General features: G+C 39.3%; 1 protein-coding gene across 2 annotated transcripts in view; it reads left to right on the top strand.

Annotated features, from left to right (window-relative positions):
• CDK6 (cyclin dependent kinase 6) overlaps positions 1–3,185 on the top strand; it is a 451,799-nt gene extending 448,614 nt beyond the window's left edge. For both annotated transcript variants that reach the window (XM_029588881.1, XM_029588882.1), the window contains exon 8: positions 792–3,185. In XM_029588881.1, the coding sequence (XP_029444741.1) occupies positions 792–938 (147 nt within the window). In that variant the 3' untranslated portion in view covers positions 939–3,185. The remainder of the gene's footprint in view (positions 1–791) is intronic.
• The last annotated feature ends 11,833 nt before the right edge of the window (positions 3,186–15,018 follow it).

Below are 15,018 nucleotides of genomic sequence, written 5' to 3'. Positions count from 1 at the left end.
CTGCGTCTGCCTCGAGAGATCAGGGAATATCTGAACTTTAAGGCTGAAGAAAGTTTCAGTTCGATGAGAGAAGTATTTCTTAAAAACCCATTCTCTATCAGATTGGAGTAGAAAAACTACTATCAAAGTTGATGGTACAGCCACACTTTCTTCCGATTGTTCAAACAATTCTGAGATATTCATAGTTGGTGTTTCTCTAGGGACCAGTATCTGAAAATTATCTAAATCAGACTCAGTACTTTTTTTTTGTGGGATATCAAAGACTTTTGATATGATAGGAAGAGTTTCTTCAGTAATTTTTAAATTTTCAATCATGTATTTCCTCCATAGATCTTTAGCCGCCATATATGGCAGTTTTGGGAAATTAATGCATCTCAGGTGTCTTACACGCATTTGATTATCCAGATTTTCCACTTTCTGGTGAAGGATTTGATTTTCCTTAATTAATTCACTTTGCAAATTATTCAAACTTTCCATTTTCACATCTATAGTTTGTAATTTCTTCGTTTTTTCCACAAGCTCTTTTTCAACATTCAACATTTTAAATTCTAGATTTTCAACAGATTTAGCAGTTGACAAAATCTGGCGCTGAATATTACTATTTGTTTCTTTTATTGCTTCCCAAATAGTCTGTAGAGTAAAAGTTTCTGGTCTTACCAGCTCTGCAAGTTGAACCGGGTCTTGAGAAATTTTTTGACAGCTGTGGCTAAGGTATAAGAGGTCAGTCACATTATCTGCAATGCTTCTCATTTGTCACACATTATGCTATAACCATCTCATTTTTCCTACAGAACTTTTTGGCATTCAATCCAGCAAAAAGAATATCTGCTTACAGTGCTCTGTCTCACTCATATTTCCATGATCTGGAGAAACGCAAGGAGAATCCTGATTCTCACATGTCATGCCTTCAGAATTCTGCTGAAGAGAATACAGCCTGAGCATAATAGGACATCTTGAAGTGGGAACTAGAGATACATACCAAGGATGGAGCCGACAGGTCACTGTCTGCTGATAATTGATGTTTGGAAGCGTCTACATCTTTTCTGTGTTGTTGTTCTTCTGAATAATCTGTTTTCTCCAAGAAACCATGTTTACTTCTGTCAGATCAATGCAAAAAAAAAGCACCTATAGCTTTTATGTATGTTTGTTTGTCAGTCAATCTGGAAAAATTCCAGGTGAAGAAAAGCTGCTGACCAGTCATGCTGCCATTTTATTCTCCTCACATTGGAGACTGCCAATCGCTGCCAAAACAAAATGGAGTCGCTTTCTCTGTAGCCTGATTGGGGTCTTTAACTTGGTCTTTTGTTATTACTGGTTTATTATGAATTCAATTTCTGTTAGTTGCATGCCAAAATATGCTTCCGAGACTGGAAGTTGGGACTGTAGTTTGCAGCATTCCACTGCTGTTGTTAAAGCAAGTGAGATGAGATTTCAGTCTGTGCATACTGAAAATCAAAGCTGAAAAAATGACTTTAAGAGACCTAAGGTATCTAATCAGCAAAATATATGCAGACTGTATTTTCTGAAGTATTTTTTTTACTCAGCATAAATTAGAGTTGGTAGACTATTTAACAACTAGTGGCTCTAAAAAATGTAAGTCATGAAGGTCCCTGGTTGCAGTGCCTGAGCATGGAGCAGGTTACTGTAGCTAGGGTGTAAGAGCACTCATACACAATCCTCCACTGGGCATATTACACGGGGACTGCAAGCAACAGACCCTACCTTGTGACCTATGTGCATCGCAGCTCCTAATACTTAACTCTGTCCATTTCTTCTTATTTGTGTGAATATGATGTACTGGTACCAAACTGAACATCTTTATTGTTGTTTTTCATCTCTAAGTATAAATGCATATATGATTCACACTTGAAGTAATTTGGAAACAGCGACACTTGCTGCTGGTACAGCACTGCTTTGCCATAACTTAACAAAAAACTTGTTTTTAAGTCAATTTTTCACAAAAAAAACAAAAAAAAGCCTTACTTTGCAGAGTAGGTTTTACCTAGCTAGTTGTTAGTGTCCTTGCGCAATAGTTTCTGCAGCTGGTTTGTTCATCAGCACTCTTTTGCAGGCTTTGTGAGAGTGGACGATGTGACAGTAGGTAGTACCTGCAAGCATAGTCCTGTACTAGTATACATTCTAACTTACAACGGGAATTGTTTACTGTGGGATATTGTGTAGTACTTGCTTACAGAAATACTTTTGTACAAAGAAAAGAAGTTCACTTCTTTGTCTGAAAAAATTGTATTTTCACTTCTTCTAAGTATAAATAACTTTTCTACAGAGACCTTAGAATATTTTTCTTATAGCAATCAAAGAATATAACCAGTTGAGTAGTGATGGAAATTTAAAAAACAAAAAAATAAGAACAAACTTTCTGACCTAATCCCTTACCCACCACCCCCAGTGAAATAAATGTTGGTCCTTTGTGGCTGATCCCTCCTCCACTCCCTAAAAAATAGTTTAAAAATGTTGTGGGCCTATAGGCCCAAAAAGCCTCCTTCCCGCCTCCCTCCACTTGAATTGGAAAAATATAATGATACCCCTCCCCTCCCCACATCAATCCGACCCAAACCATTTCACCCCATCCAAAATCCCTCAGTGCGGCCGGAAGCACTGGACAATCGTCCAACTCCAGGCGCATACAGGTTTGCTGCCAGAGTACTGCTTTGACACATTCCCAGATCATCTTAAACTTCGCCCTTGACCATGTCTTCGGTTAGCTCAAGAACTTATTAGAGTTAGCTGGTTACGCTTATCGACTAACTCAACTCTGCCTGGAAATACCTCCGAAACGCCTTTCACTTATTTGGATAAATTTATCCAGATCACTGCTGATGATATGCAGAACTCAGCATTTATCTGATTAACTTAAAATCCAGACAAATGCCTTTGAATATCAACCTCCATGTTAATGCAGTTTTCTACCTTAAAGTAGTATTCCTGCTTTTCACTTTATTATATAAGCACTTGCCAATAGAGATGGGTGCTGCTAATTCTGTAATGTAGGTAGAAATGGTGTAATCCTGATGAAGATGATGTGATGAAATGTCAATAGTAAATTGTATTTGGTATTGCATGCGGCTGTATTGCTCTATGATTCAAAATCTGGGTGCTATGCAGTGAAGTGCCTAATCAGACCGCTGTTAATATGAATTAATAAACTCTCGTGTGCTTTAGGGTTTGATGTGCTAAACTCTTATTTGTGGTCCTACAATGGAAACTAGCTCATTTTAGACACTCAACCCCTTCAATCTTTCTAACTAAACTAAAGTGCCATCCAGCGGTGAGAAGACGAGTATTCTGTCTGTGTGTTTCCAACAGGAAAGCCTGACTTAACTACATAAGAACATAAGAAATTGCCATGCTGGGTCAGACCAAGGGTCCATCAAGCCCAGCATCCTGTTTCCAACAGAGGCCAAACCAGGCCACAAGAACCTGGCAATTACCCAAACACCAAGAAGATCCCATGCTACTGATGCAGTTAATAGCAGTGGCTATTCCCTAAGTAAACTTGATTAATAGCAGTTACTGGACTTCTCCTCCAAGAACTTATGCAAACCTTTTTTTAACCCAGCTATACTAACTGCACTAACCACATCCTCTGGCAACAAATTCTAGAGTTTAATTGTGCATTAAGTGAAAAAGAATTTTCTCCGATTAGTCTTAAATGTGCTACTTGCTAACTTCATGGAATGCCCTCTAGTCCTTCTATTATTCGAAAGTGTAAATAACTGATTCACATCTACTTGTTCAAGACCTCTCATGATCTTAAAGACCTCTATCATATCCCCCCTCAGCCGTCTCTTCTCCAAGCTGAATAGCCCTAACATCTTCAGCCTTTCCTCATAGGGGAATTGTTCCATCCCCTTTATCATTTTGGTTGCCCTTCTCTGTACCTTCTCCATCACAACTATATCTTTTTTGAGATGCGGCGACCAGAATTGTACACAGTATTCAAGATGCGGTCTCACCATGGAGCAATACAGAGGCATTATGACATTTTCCGTTTTATTAACCATCTCCTTCCTAAGAATTCTTAATATTCTGTTTGCTTTTTTGAATGCTGCAGCACACTGAGCCGACTATTTTAAAGTATTATCTACTATGATGCCTAGATCTTTTTCCTGGTGGTAGCTCCTAATATGGAACCTAACATCGTGTAACTATAGCTAGGATTATTTTTCCCTATATGCAACACCTTGCATTTGTCCACATCAAATTTCATCTGCCATTTGGATGCCCAATCTTCCAGTCTTGCAAGGTCCTCCTGTAATGTGTCACAATCTGCTTGTGATTTAACTACTCTGAATAATTTTGTATCGTCCACAAATTTGATAACCTCACTCGTTGTAATCCTTTCCAGATCATTTATAAATATATTCAAAAGCTCTGGTCCAAGTACAGATCCCTGAGGCACTCCACTGTTTACCCTTTTCCACTGAGAAAATTGACCATTTAATCCTACTCTCTGTTTCCTGTCTTTTAACCAGTTTGTAATCCACGAAAGGACATCACCTCCTATCCCATGACTTTTTAGTTTTCTTAGAAGCCTCTCATGAGGGACTTTGTGAAACGCCTTCTGAAAATCCAAATACACTACATCTACCTGTTCACCTTTATCCACATGTTTATTAAAAAATAAAGCAGATTTGTTAGGCAAGACTTCCCTTGGGTAAATCCATGTTGACTGTGTTCCATTAAACCATGTCTTTCTATATGCTCTATGATTTTGATCTTGAGAATAGTTTCCAATATTTTCCTGGCACTGAAGTCAGGCTCACTGGTCTATAGTTACCCGGATCGCCCCTGGAGCCCTTTTTAAATATTGGGGTTACATTGGCCACCCTCCAGTCTTCAGGTACAATGGATGATTTTAATGATAGGTTACAAATTTTAACTAATAGATCAGAAATTTCATTTTTTAGTACCTTCAGTACCCTAGGATGCATACTATCCAGTCCAGGTGATTTGCTACTCTTTTGTTTGTCAATCTGGCCTATTACATCTTCCAGGTTCACAGTGATTTGGTTCAGTTCATCTGACTCATCACCCTTGAAAACCATCTCCGGAACTGGTATCTCCCCAACATTCTCATTAGTAAACACGGAAGCAAAGAATTCATTTAGTCTTTCTGCAATGGCCTTATCTTCCCTAAGAGCCCCTTTAACCCCTCAGTCATCTAATAGTCCAACTGACTCCCTCACAGGTTTCTTGCTTCGGATATATTTTAAAAAGTTTTTATTATGAGTTTTTGCCTCTATCGCCAACTTCATTTCAAATTCTCTCTTAGCCAGTCTTATCAATGTTTTACACTTAACTTGACAATGCTTATGTTTTATCCTATTTTCTTCAGATGGATCCTTCTTCCAATTTTTGAAGGATTTTTTTTGGCTAAAATAGCCTCTTTCACCTCACCGTTTAACCATGACGGTAATTGTTTTGCCTTCTTTCCACCTTTCTTAATGTGTGGAAATCATCTGGACTGCGCCTCTAGGATTGTATTTTTAAACAATGTCCATGCCTGTTGAACACTTTTAACTTTTCAGTTTTTTTTCTATTTTCCTCATTTTATCAAAGTTTCCCTTTTGAAAGTTTAGTGTTAAAGCTGTAGATTTACTTATTGTCCCCCTTCCAGTTATTAGTTTAAATTTGATCATGTTATGATCACTATTGCCAAGTGGCCCCACCACCGTTACCTCTCTCACCAAATCCTGCATTCCACTAAGAATTAAATCTGAAATAGCTCCCTCTCTTGGTTCCTGAACCAATTGCTCCATGAAGCAGTCATTTATTACATCCAGGAACTTTTCTTTAGCAATTCTTGATGTTACATTTACCCAGTCAATATTGGGGTAATTGAAATCTCCTATTATTATTGCACTGCCAAATTGGTTAGCTTCCCTGATTTCTCTTAGCATTTCATCATCTGTCTGACCATTTTGTCCAGGTGGATGGTAGTATACTCCTATCACTATACTCTTACCCAACACACATGGGATTTCTATCCATATAGATTCTTCTGAGCATTTAGTCTCTTGTATGATCTTTATCCTGTTGGACTCTATACCCTCCCTCGTAGAATCTAAAAATAGTTCATCTTTGGGCAATCTGCTTATGACTACATAGTTCATTCTTCCCCAGAATGGTAGTGGTTCCTTCTAGATAGGCATGCATGAGCAAATAGTTGGATATACAAAGTGAATCTGCTGCACATGTAGTATTTATTTAGGTCAGAATAAATACCACATCATACTGAGAGGTGAGCTTGTTGCATTGTCATATGACCTAATTTTAAACCAATTGTTTCCATGTTTAGCTATCTAGCTATCTATCTATATATTTATATATATCTTTACACTGTATGCATACATATATGCTCTAGACTGAATATAATCTTTCCCTTATAATAACTCTCTCTGCTTCAGAGAGTTGTGTTATTCCATGTGCTCAAAACTGGGGAACAGCTGTAGCCATAGGCATGGGTTGTTCCTCTGTTAACTGTGTGATTGCCTGTGAGCAGCAGTGCCTTCTGTGCCCATTTGGTGCTTATCAGTCTTTAGTATATGATATTGTGTGAAGCTGTTTATATCAACAGTGCACAGGTCAAACTCCACATTTGAAAACAAAACTCTTGTTACATTGCGTACCAGTTATATATGGCAGATCATGTGTTGGCAAAAAACTCATCAGCATCCCATTAACTAACTCTACTGCCCGAGTCAGAAAACCAAGCGAATACAACTTTCACTGTCTCTTCCCTCTGCCACTGATTAAATTAAATTTCAAATTTGAAAAACCCAGCACACTGAAATGGTATCCTGCATCAAAAAACAAGAGTACAGTGCAGGAATCACTGTGTTAAAAACACTCTGTAATTTATGTTTCCATCAGGCCATAAGTGTAGCCAAGGTTCTAATTTACAAGAATGTTTTTCTCAAAACCATTAAATTTTATTAACATTATTTCTATCCATAATATTAATCTGACCTCCTGACTGTATTAGGTTTCACATCAATGGCTTCTCTAGTGCAATTCAACGTTGTTTCTTACTCCAAACTGGTTATAATACAGTGTAATTTAGGGCTTCCCAAACCTGTCTTGGTGTCCCATGGCCAATCAGGTTTTCAAAATATCTACAATGAATGTGCATGAGATAAATGTGGATATCATGGAGACTCAGTATATGCAAACTTGTGGACAGGGCAGGTTTGCAAATCCCTTTTGTAATCAATTAAAATAGTTTTAAGAAAAATAAATAAAAGTGTCTAACACTGTCTCTAAGAGCAACAATGATCTTTTTTTGTGAAAATAGCCATCTGAATCAGTTTTACAATATCATGGCACCGTGTGACTGTGTACACTGGAAGGGGGCCTTCCTATTCTAGTGGTTCTCCACCTCTGGGCTGGGATCCAGACGTGGTCATGCAAAACTTAAACGTGGTTACAGGATAGGATAAAATGCTAGGAGACAAAAGTCAGATCATAAACAATAGGAAAGACCTACAGAAAACTAAAACTCAATATTATTTTTGCTTGAGAAATCCATTTTGCATTCATAATTATAATGAACTGGTGCATATGGATTGTGAAGACATAAGTTTGTTTTGAGCACCAATGGCAATTTTGCCAATGCTCAGTTTAGTAAGGTTTTTTCAGCTGTGAACCTAAACAGGTGCTGGAAAATGTATGTAGTGCAGTAATATTCATATCCAGTCCACAAGGGCTGCAAGAGTCAGGTTTTCAGGATATCCCTAATGAATATGTATGAGGTTGCATACAATTGAGGCAGTATGCATGGAAATCTATCTCGTACATATTCATCAGCGATATCCTGAAAACTGTCTCGTTTGTAGCCCTTGGTAGTAAATAAGTATGTTGTCAATTACAAGACAAAGCACCATTAGAAAAGTCAAGAATGAGTCACGGTGGAGCCAGGTATCAGTGCTGTTTCTCATCTTTAGAGCAGTTTCTTTATAAACTGTCAAAGATGTTTCAATTTTGCAGGTTTCAGAGTAGAAAACTGTGGTTAAGAAAGGCTTACAGTTGTAAAATTTGAGAAATAGAGGGAGATCTTGATTATGCCGCAGTTTTACATCATCATGGCAACGTGGGTGCCAGATGCAGAGGGTAATTTTCAAGGAAGGGGAAATTTGTGGGTACTTCTTCCATGCATACTTTCATTTTGAAAATTCTTGGAAAATACATTCACAAACTCCCTTGCATAAGATTATACCTGCTCCTGGCATGACATAATTTGTACATGTACATTTATATGTACACACACACTTTTTTAAAATCAAAATTATGCTCATAATTCGAACTCTGCTCAGTTTTCTCCCTTGCAACTCTTTTTTGTGTACAAAAAAATCCACGCAAAATCAAGTTACACTCATATTTTTTGAATGCAAAGACCATCACATTTTCAAATGAGTCATTTATGCACATAAACTAGAGTTGGATGCTCCATAAATGGCTTTGAAAATTCAGCCCAGAAAATGTAGAGCCTCCATCCCATTGGTTTATGCCAATGTGATCCTGATGTATTGCAGATACGATGCTTTCAGGCTTGGGGAGAGAGAGAGAGAGCACACAATCGCACGCAGTACAGTGGCTCCAATAACTTTTGGAGTAGAATTGACAAGCTGGCCCTCAGAGGGAGAGGCCTCTGGTTTAAACATTTTCAGGCCGATGTAATATCCACATGGGAAGCTTTCCTAACACATGCCCATCCACCTCTGCCGGTCACACGATGCAGTAGGCTAATGAGCCGCTGTGTTAGAAAGGAGGCGCTAGGGACACACAATTTCCCCTAATGCCTCCTTGGCATCGGGTGCCCAGGAGAAGTGGTTGTGCGCGGGTTAGGAAAGCGGACGCTCAATTTACGTCTGTTTTCCTAATCGGACCGCCAGAAAGACATTTTATTTTATTTTTTACTTTGCTGCTTTCTGTGGTTCCTCCGACCTAATATTGCCATGATATTAAGTTGGAGGAACCACAGAAAAGCAGCACTTTCTGATTTTCTGTTAAACTTTTGGGGCTCCTCAAGTCTTAATGCCAGTTCCAGGGCTGGCGTGAATTTTTGAGGGTTAAAATGTGTACAGCGGATGCATATTTATTTTTTTACAATGGGGGGGTACTAGCTAATAACTTTGTCAACATCGCATTTACATGTGAAGAACACTATTAGCTACATGCTGGTTTGGACACGCTAAACCCCTTATCTCGTAAAGGGTTATGGATGTGCGTACAAAACGTGCGTCCAACTGCGGGTTAACCTGTGAGCTAGCCTGAGTGCACCATATTACATCAGCTTCTTACCCACAGAAAAGATCTCCTGAGGGTTCTAGTCCCAGGTAGGCAGTTTTCCCTGACAATACCTGAACTGGATTTCTTCCCCCCCCCCCCCCCCTTGCAATTCCTGCTGTTTAGCCTCAGTTGATCATTTTCCAAAAGTTGCCGAACATTTGTTCCTTTTGATGAGGGCATTATACCCAAGGCTTATTAATTCATGGCAGACAGAAGTAGGCACTCTTGTCACTATCATCAGTATAAAGGAATCTTCTGCAGCATCACAGTATTCTTGACTTTGTAGGTTTTGTAGATTATGACATCTTTTAAAGAACCAATGTGCAAAGATTCCAGGACCAATGTGGCTATTCGAATTAAGCTTTGTAGATAATTTCTTTTCTCACTAGGAAACTAAAATCATTCATTTCCAAGATTTCAACTTTTTCTGTATCAATTGCTGCAGCAGCCTTTGTTCCTTATTATGCCTTTTGTTCCTGTTGTCAGGCATTCATGTGCGATTCCACCGGTTCTGTACAAAGCGACATCTTGATCTGCTCTTCATCAAGAGGAGTTTGAGATCCTTGGGAACTGGAATGGCCATTCACCTCCCACTATATTGTTGCTCTTTAAATGTTAATATTTTTAATGTCAAAGAAGATATCAGGAAAGTATCAAAATATCAGAAGAATTTAAATTATAAAAGGTGAGGATTGTTATTGTAGAGCTTTGCGGTTTATTAAACCTTTCCTTTTAAGGTAGAATTTTCTGAAACACTTACGTTTCAAAATTAGAAATTCTAATATTCGGCAGGAATATGAAATTAAGATGCAGAGCCCTTAATGTTGCTTAATGGGCAATGACATTTGTCCACATGCTTGCAACTGAGCAATATGATTAGTAGATGCAATCTCAGGCTGATTTATAATAAAATGCTTCTGATCAACAAGCTTTTTCCTGAGAGTCAAGAAATCTGATGATCACAGTGAGTGGATATATGGTGAGTTCTAATGGAAGTGTTCCTTGAGGAACTCTGTTTTGAGGGTCAAGCATATAAACAGTATATTTTAGTTTATTTTATTTTTGTAATTCTTGTTTTCTCAAATTTGGAAAAATGCAATGTGAAACATGAATTTTTTTTTCAATAGCAAAAGTTTTTATGTTTTGGAAAATGAATCTTGCTTTTGTCCAATAAAATATTGTGGGTGGTGGGAAAGGGTGTATTTGTCATTAAATTCTCTTACTTTATGGGCCTGTAGTGCTACCCACTATAGTGTGAGAAATTCGGATTCCAATCCCCACCCTCTGTAAGAACTGGTCAGGTCTGTGCACTACAAAGTACATTCGGGCCAGCAACAGTTGCGTGAGCTACCCAGACATGCTACCTAGGAAAGGAGGGAGAAGCAGAGATAACAGACAGGGAAGGGGGTGGAGAAATGTCATACTTTAATTACACTTAAAGAAACTTGGTTTTAGCTTTTATGAGGTTTAACTCTAATTTTTGAAATTCTCATTCAGGGATCATTAACAAGTTTATAGGGCCATTCATCAAGCTGCATTAGGGGCATGATAAACAGGGTCTAACGCACGATGTTTTTCGCGTCACCTGTTAGTATATAAATGTGATAATGAGTATGCAAAAGTTAGACAATTTTGCAAATGAGGGACTCCTACCGCATTTTGCAGAAAAATATGCACAATAATGCAGAATTTAATGTGGGAAATAGCAACAACTTTTTGATTTGCGGCAGAGTGGAAAAAAAATGTTATCGCTCCATAGTGGCTGTTATCGCAGATCGTAACAATTATCACACATGATAAAATTAGGCCTTCTCTCAGACACACCTACATAGCCCTGGTAGGCCAATAGAAACAGCTTTTCTTATCTGCCCTGTTTTCTGAAAGCTACAGTTCTAGAGGAAGTTTACTAGTAGTGGGATACTGGCTTCTTCAGGTTGCTCAACAACAACTACTACAACAGGCAAGGGAGGTTCCAATGCTTTCTAGGGAAGTACCTGCACTGGAACAAAGCTACAAGCCCCACCAGTGGAGCATGCTGGCCCACATCAGGGTTTGCCACACAGGAGGGCATGCAGGTAGTACAGGAGTGCATCTTTCATCCATACACTACATTGTTGGGGATGCTAGAGGACCATGTAGTTATGAGGTTTCATCTCAACTCTCAGGCTATCATGGAATTTATCAAGAACTCAGAAGGGATCTGAATCCAGTCACAGAAAGGTCCCATGCTACACCAGGCCTCACCAAACTATTGTGCGCCCTGCATTTTATGACATCTGGCTCAATTCAAACAACAGTCGGAGTCGTCAGCCAAATGTCCCAAACTTCTTTTTCCCAGCTTTCTGGGCCAGGTCATAACAGCTGTATTTGGCCACATTAATTGTTACTTAAGATTCCCTCATGAAAGGCAGGACTTGAAGAGAGGTTTCTATGCCATTACCAACTTTCCAAATGTTCTGGGAACTATTGACTGCACTCACATAGCAATCATCCCACCCCGTGACAGAAGGAGCTCTCCCGCAACAGAAAGCTCTTCCAGTCCATCAATGTGCAAGTGGTCTGTAACGCTCGACTACGCATTCTCGATGTCTTCGCCATATAGCCAGAAGCTGGGCACGATTCCTTTATATTTAAGCAATCTGGCCTGTTTAAACAATTTGAAGACGACCTCTACAGTGATGTTTGGCTCATAGATAAGAGCGGTGCTTCTTTCTATGATCCCTCTCCAGCTATGTGTTTACAGCAAATGGCAGTGACATGGGGGGCTGTCGGGAATGTGACTGAATCATTTACTTGCCAAGTAGCTCACACAGTTAAATCAACAAGCCATCATACCAGGGACCAGCTTTCTCTCCATGCTGTAGAGGCTTACTAATGCTATGTGTCTCTACAAAGCACTTTCCACTAAGGTCCGTGTGTGACCGAGCCTTACAGACTTTCAACTGGTTAGCTTAAAACAAGTGGTAGTTCAAATCCTCTCTCTTGGAGCTGTTGAAGTCACTTGTCTACCCAAACCTTTTTGGGTGCACGGAGCAGGGACTACCAGATCAGGTGTGCATGCCCTATTAATGCTCTGTTGGCCCTCAGCTAATATATCAGTATCCTGTCTGCAGCGCTTCAGATCTGACAGCTGGGATGACAACCACAATTTGTTTTTTACCATCACAGGAGTATATGGGTTCAATGTAAGCTGTGGGAGTAGCCTTTTGGGACAATCCTATTCAGTGTGTCATGTCTGACAAATGTGTATCTCTAGAGGATATATTATTGAGCAGCCAGGGACATGAACAACTTCAGTGTTACAGGAGTGCTAGAACCAGTTAGAGATTGGTTACTTGTGAGTGACATGTACACATTTTGTACACATCCCAGATGCATATTTCCATTCATGAAGATCAGACACAGCATAACAAAGGTCTATAGCATACATATAGTGATACAGTAAAAGGCGGTGTGGACTAAGGGTTTGGAAATGGTTTTTTATGCCTCATGTTAAGCATGCTCTAGCTTAGCATGCTTTGAGTTGGTAGCGAGATAACTAAGTCACGGGGGTGTGAGTGATGCTGCCGTTCTCTCTTTGGCACAGGAGATTTCAGCTATGGTTGCAGGATTTGGCTTCTCAATCTGTTGCTTCTCCAAACACTCCAGCAGAGACAAGGTACAACAAGGCCTAATTTTCTACCCACTGTGTCGTAGAAATCACTTTTGGAGTTGCTAAAAGTATATTTCACTGTTTGGACAAAACAGGAGGAGCTTTAATGTATGCCCCATCCAGAGTAGCTGAGATAGTGCTGGTCTGCTGTGTATTCCATAATCTGGCTCTATGGTATGGGATCCCAGTAGACTTATTGAGTGATTGATTGATTTTGTATACCATTGTTCAGGAGTGTCATCACAACAGTTCACATTGTTACAATGATTTAACTAAAATAAAATAAAAACAAAAAGTTAATTAAGTTATAAATTCAAGTAAAAGAAAATAAAATCAGAGTTTACAGTAGAGCTTCATAAAAAAAAAGAAGATAAAGGAATAAATAAAAAGGAAATGGGCCTTGACAAAGAAATAGGCTACTGCACAGGAGTTCTTGCATAGATATTATTCTGAGTCCTGATCAGCCTAGTTGAATAACCATGTCTTTATGTCTTTTCTGAAAGACTTTAGATCTGATTGTAAATATAGTTCAGTAGGCAAGGAGTTCCATATTATAGGACTGGCAAGTGAAATGGCTCTAGCCCTAACCTGACTGAGGTGGGCTGATTGGACTGAGGGAATGGTTACAGGCCTTTGTTCGCGGATCTTAAGTTCTGTTGTGGAACATGGAGATGTTTGGCAGCATTTAGCCAATTAGTTTGTTCACCATAAATTTGTGTAATATGCACAGGATTTTGTAATCGATCGGTATTTGATTGGGACCCAGTGTAAAGATATTAATATCGGAGATATGTGATCACATTTCTTCATGCCTGTTAGGATTCTGGCAGCTGCATTTTGTAAAATTTGTAAAGCACATATTGAAGACAATGGAAAACCAAGTAGAAGAGAATTGCAATAATCCGTGTTTGCAAAAATCAATAATTGTAATACAGTTCTAAAATCAGATTAGGTTAAGAGTGGTTTTAAGCGTCTGAGAGTTAAGAGTTTATTGTATCCATCTCTGAGTTTGATAGAAATGTGTTTTCTCAAATTAAATTTGCTGTCAGTAATTATACCTAAATCAGTATTCTGTCAGCCCAATTTCAGATCTGTCAAGCAGAATAGTATGGTTAATGGTGCTGAATGCCACAGGTAGGTTACGTAAAACCAGTCCATTGTCAAACCCCCTAAGGACAGTATCCGCTGGTGCAAGTAATAAGGTTTCTGTGATAAAATGCTTTCTGAAACCAAAGGGCCGGATTTTAAAAGCCCTACACACGTAAATCCAGAGGAGGCAGTCGGCCAGCGTGCACAACTTACTTCAGCCCCAGGGCTGAAGTAAGTTTTGTAACAAAAGGAAAAAGGAAGGGGGGGAAAGGGTGGGGGAGGTAGGGAAAGGGAAGGTGGGGTGGGGAGAGTAGGGAAGTTCCCTCCCAGGCCGCTCTGAAATCGGAGCAGCCTGGGAGGGAACGGGGGAAGGCAGCGCAGTTCGGCATGGGTTTGGCGCACACAAGGTGCACAATTGTGCACCCCCTTGCGCACGCTGACCCCTGATTTTATAACATGCACGCGCATGTTATAAAATCAGGCGTACATGTGTGCGCGTCGGGTAGCGCGCGCACGTTTTAAAATCTACCCCAAACTGTGAGGGTATAGAATGTTATTGTTTTCAAGATGCTTGGTCAATTGCTTTTGTACTACTGTCTCTAATAATTTGGATATGAAAGAAAGGTTAGAGATAGGTCTATAATTATTGAGAATTGTAGGGTCTAAATTATGTTTTTTGAGAATTGGTTTAATTGTTGCACATTTAAGTGCTTCAGGAAAATTTCCTTCAGTGAGAGAGAGATTAATCATGGAAGCAAAAGGAATATAAATTGTGTGAGCGATTAATTTCAGGGTGGTAATGGGAATACTGTCCAAGGGATGTGTCGCATGGTTCATTTTTTTAATAAGAGCTTCTACCTCAATCGAAGAGATGTCTTCGAAGGCAACCCATTTGGTTTCTTCTCTTGACTTAAGATTAATCGATTGATTACTAGGGGTACTAGTACATGTAGCCAAATTAAGAGTTT

The sequence above is a fragment of the Rhinatrema bivittatum genome, chromosome 2 (genome assembly GCF_901001135.1).
Source record: "Rhinatrema bivittatum chromosome 2, aRhiBiv1.1, whole genome shotgun sequence".
Classification (NCBI taxonomy): Eukaryota; Metazoa; Chordata; class Amphibia; order Gymnophiona; family Rhinatrematidae; genus Rhinatrema; species Rhinatrema bivittatum.
The sequence above is the reverse complement of the archived record's forward strand: the minus strand, read 5'-3'. Positions and strand labels throughout refer to the sequence as shown.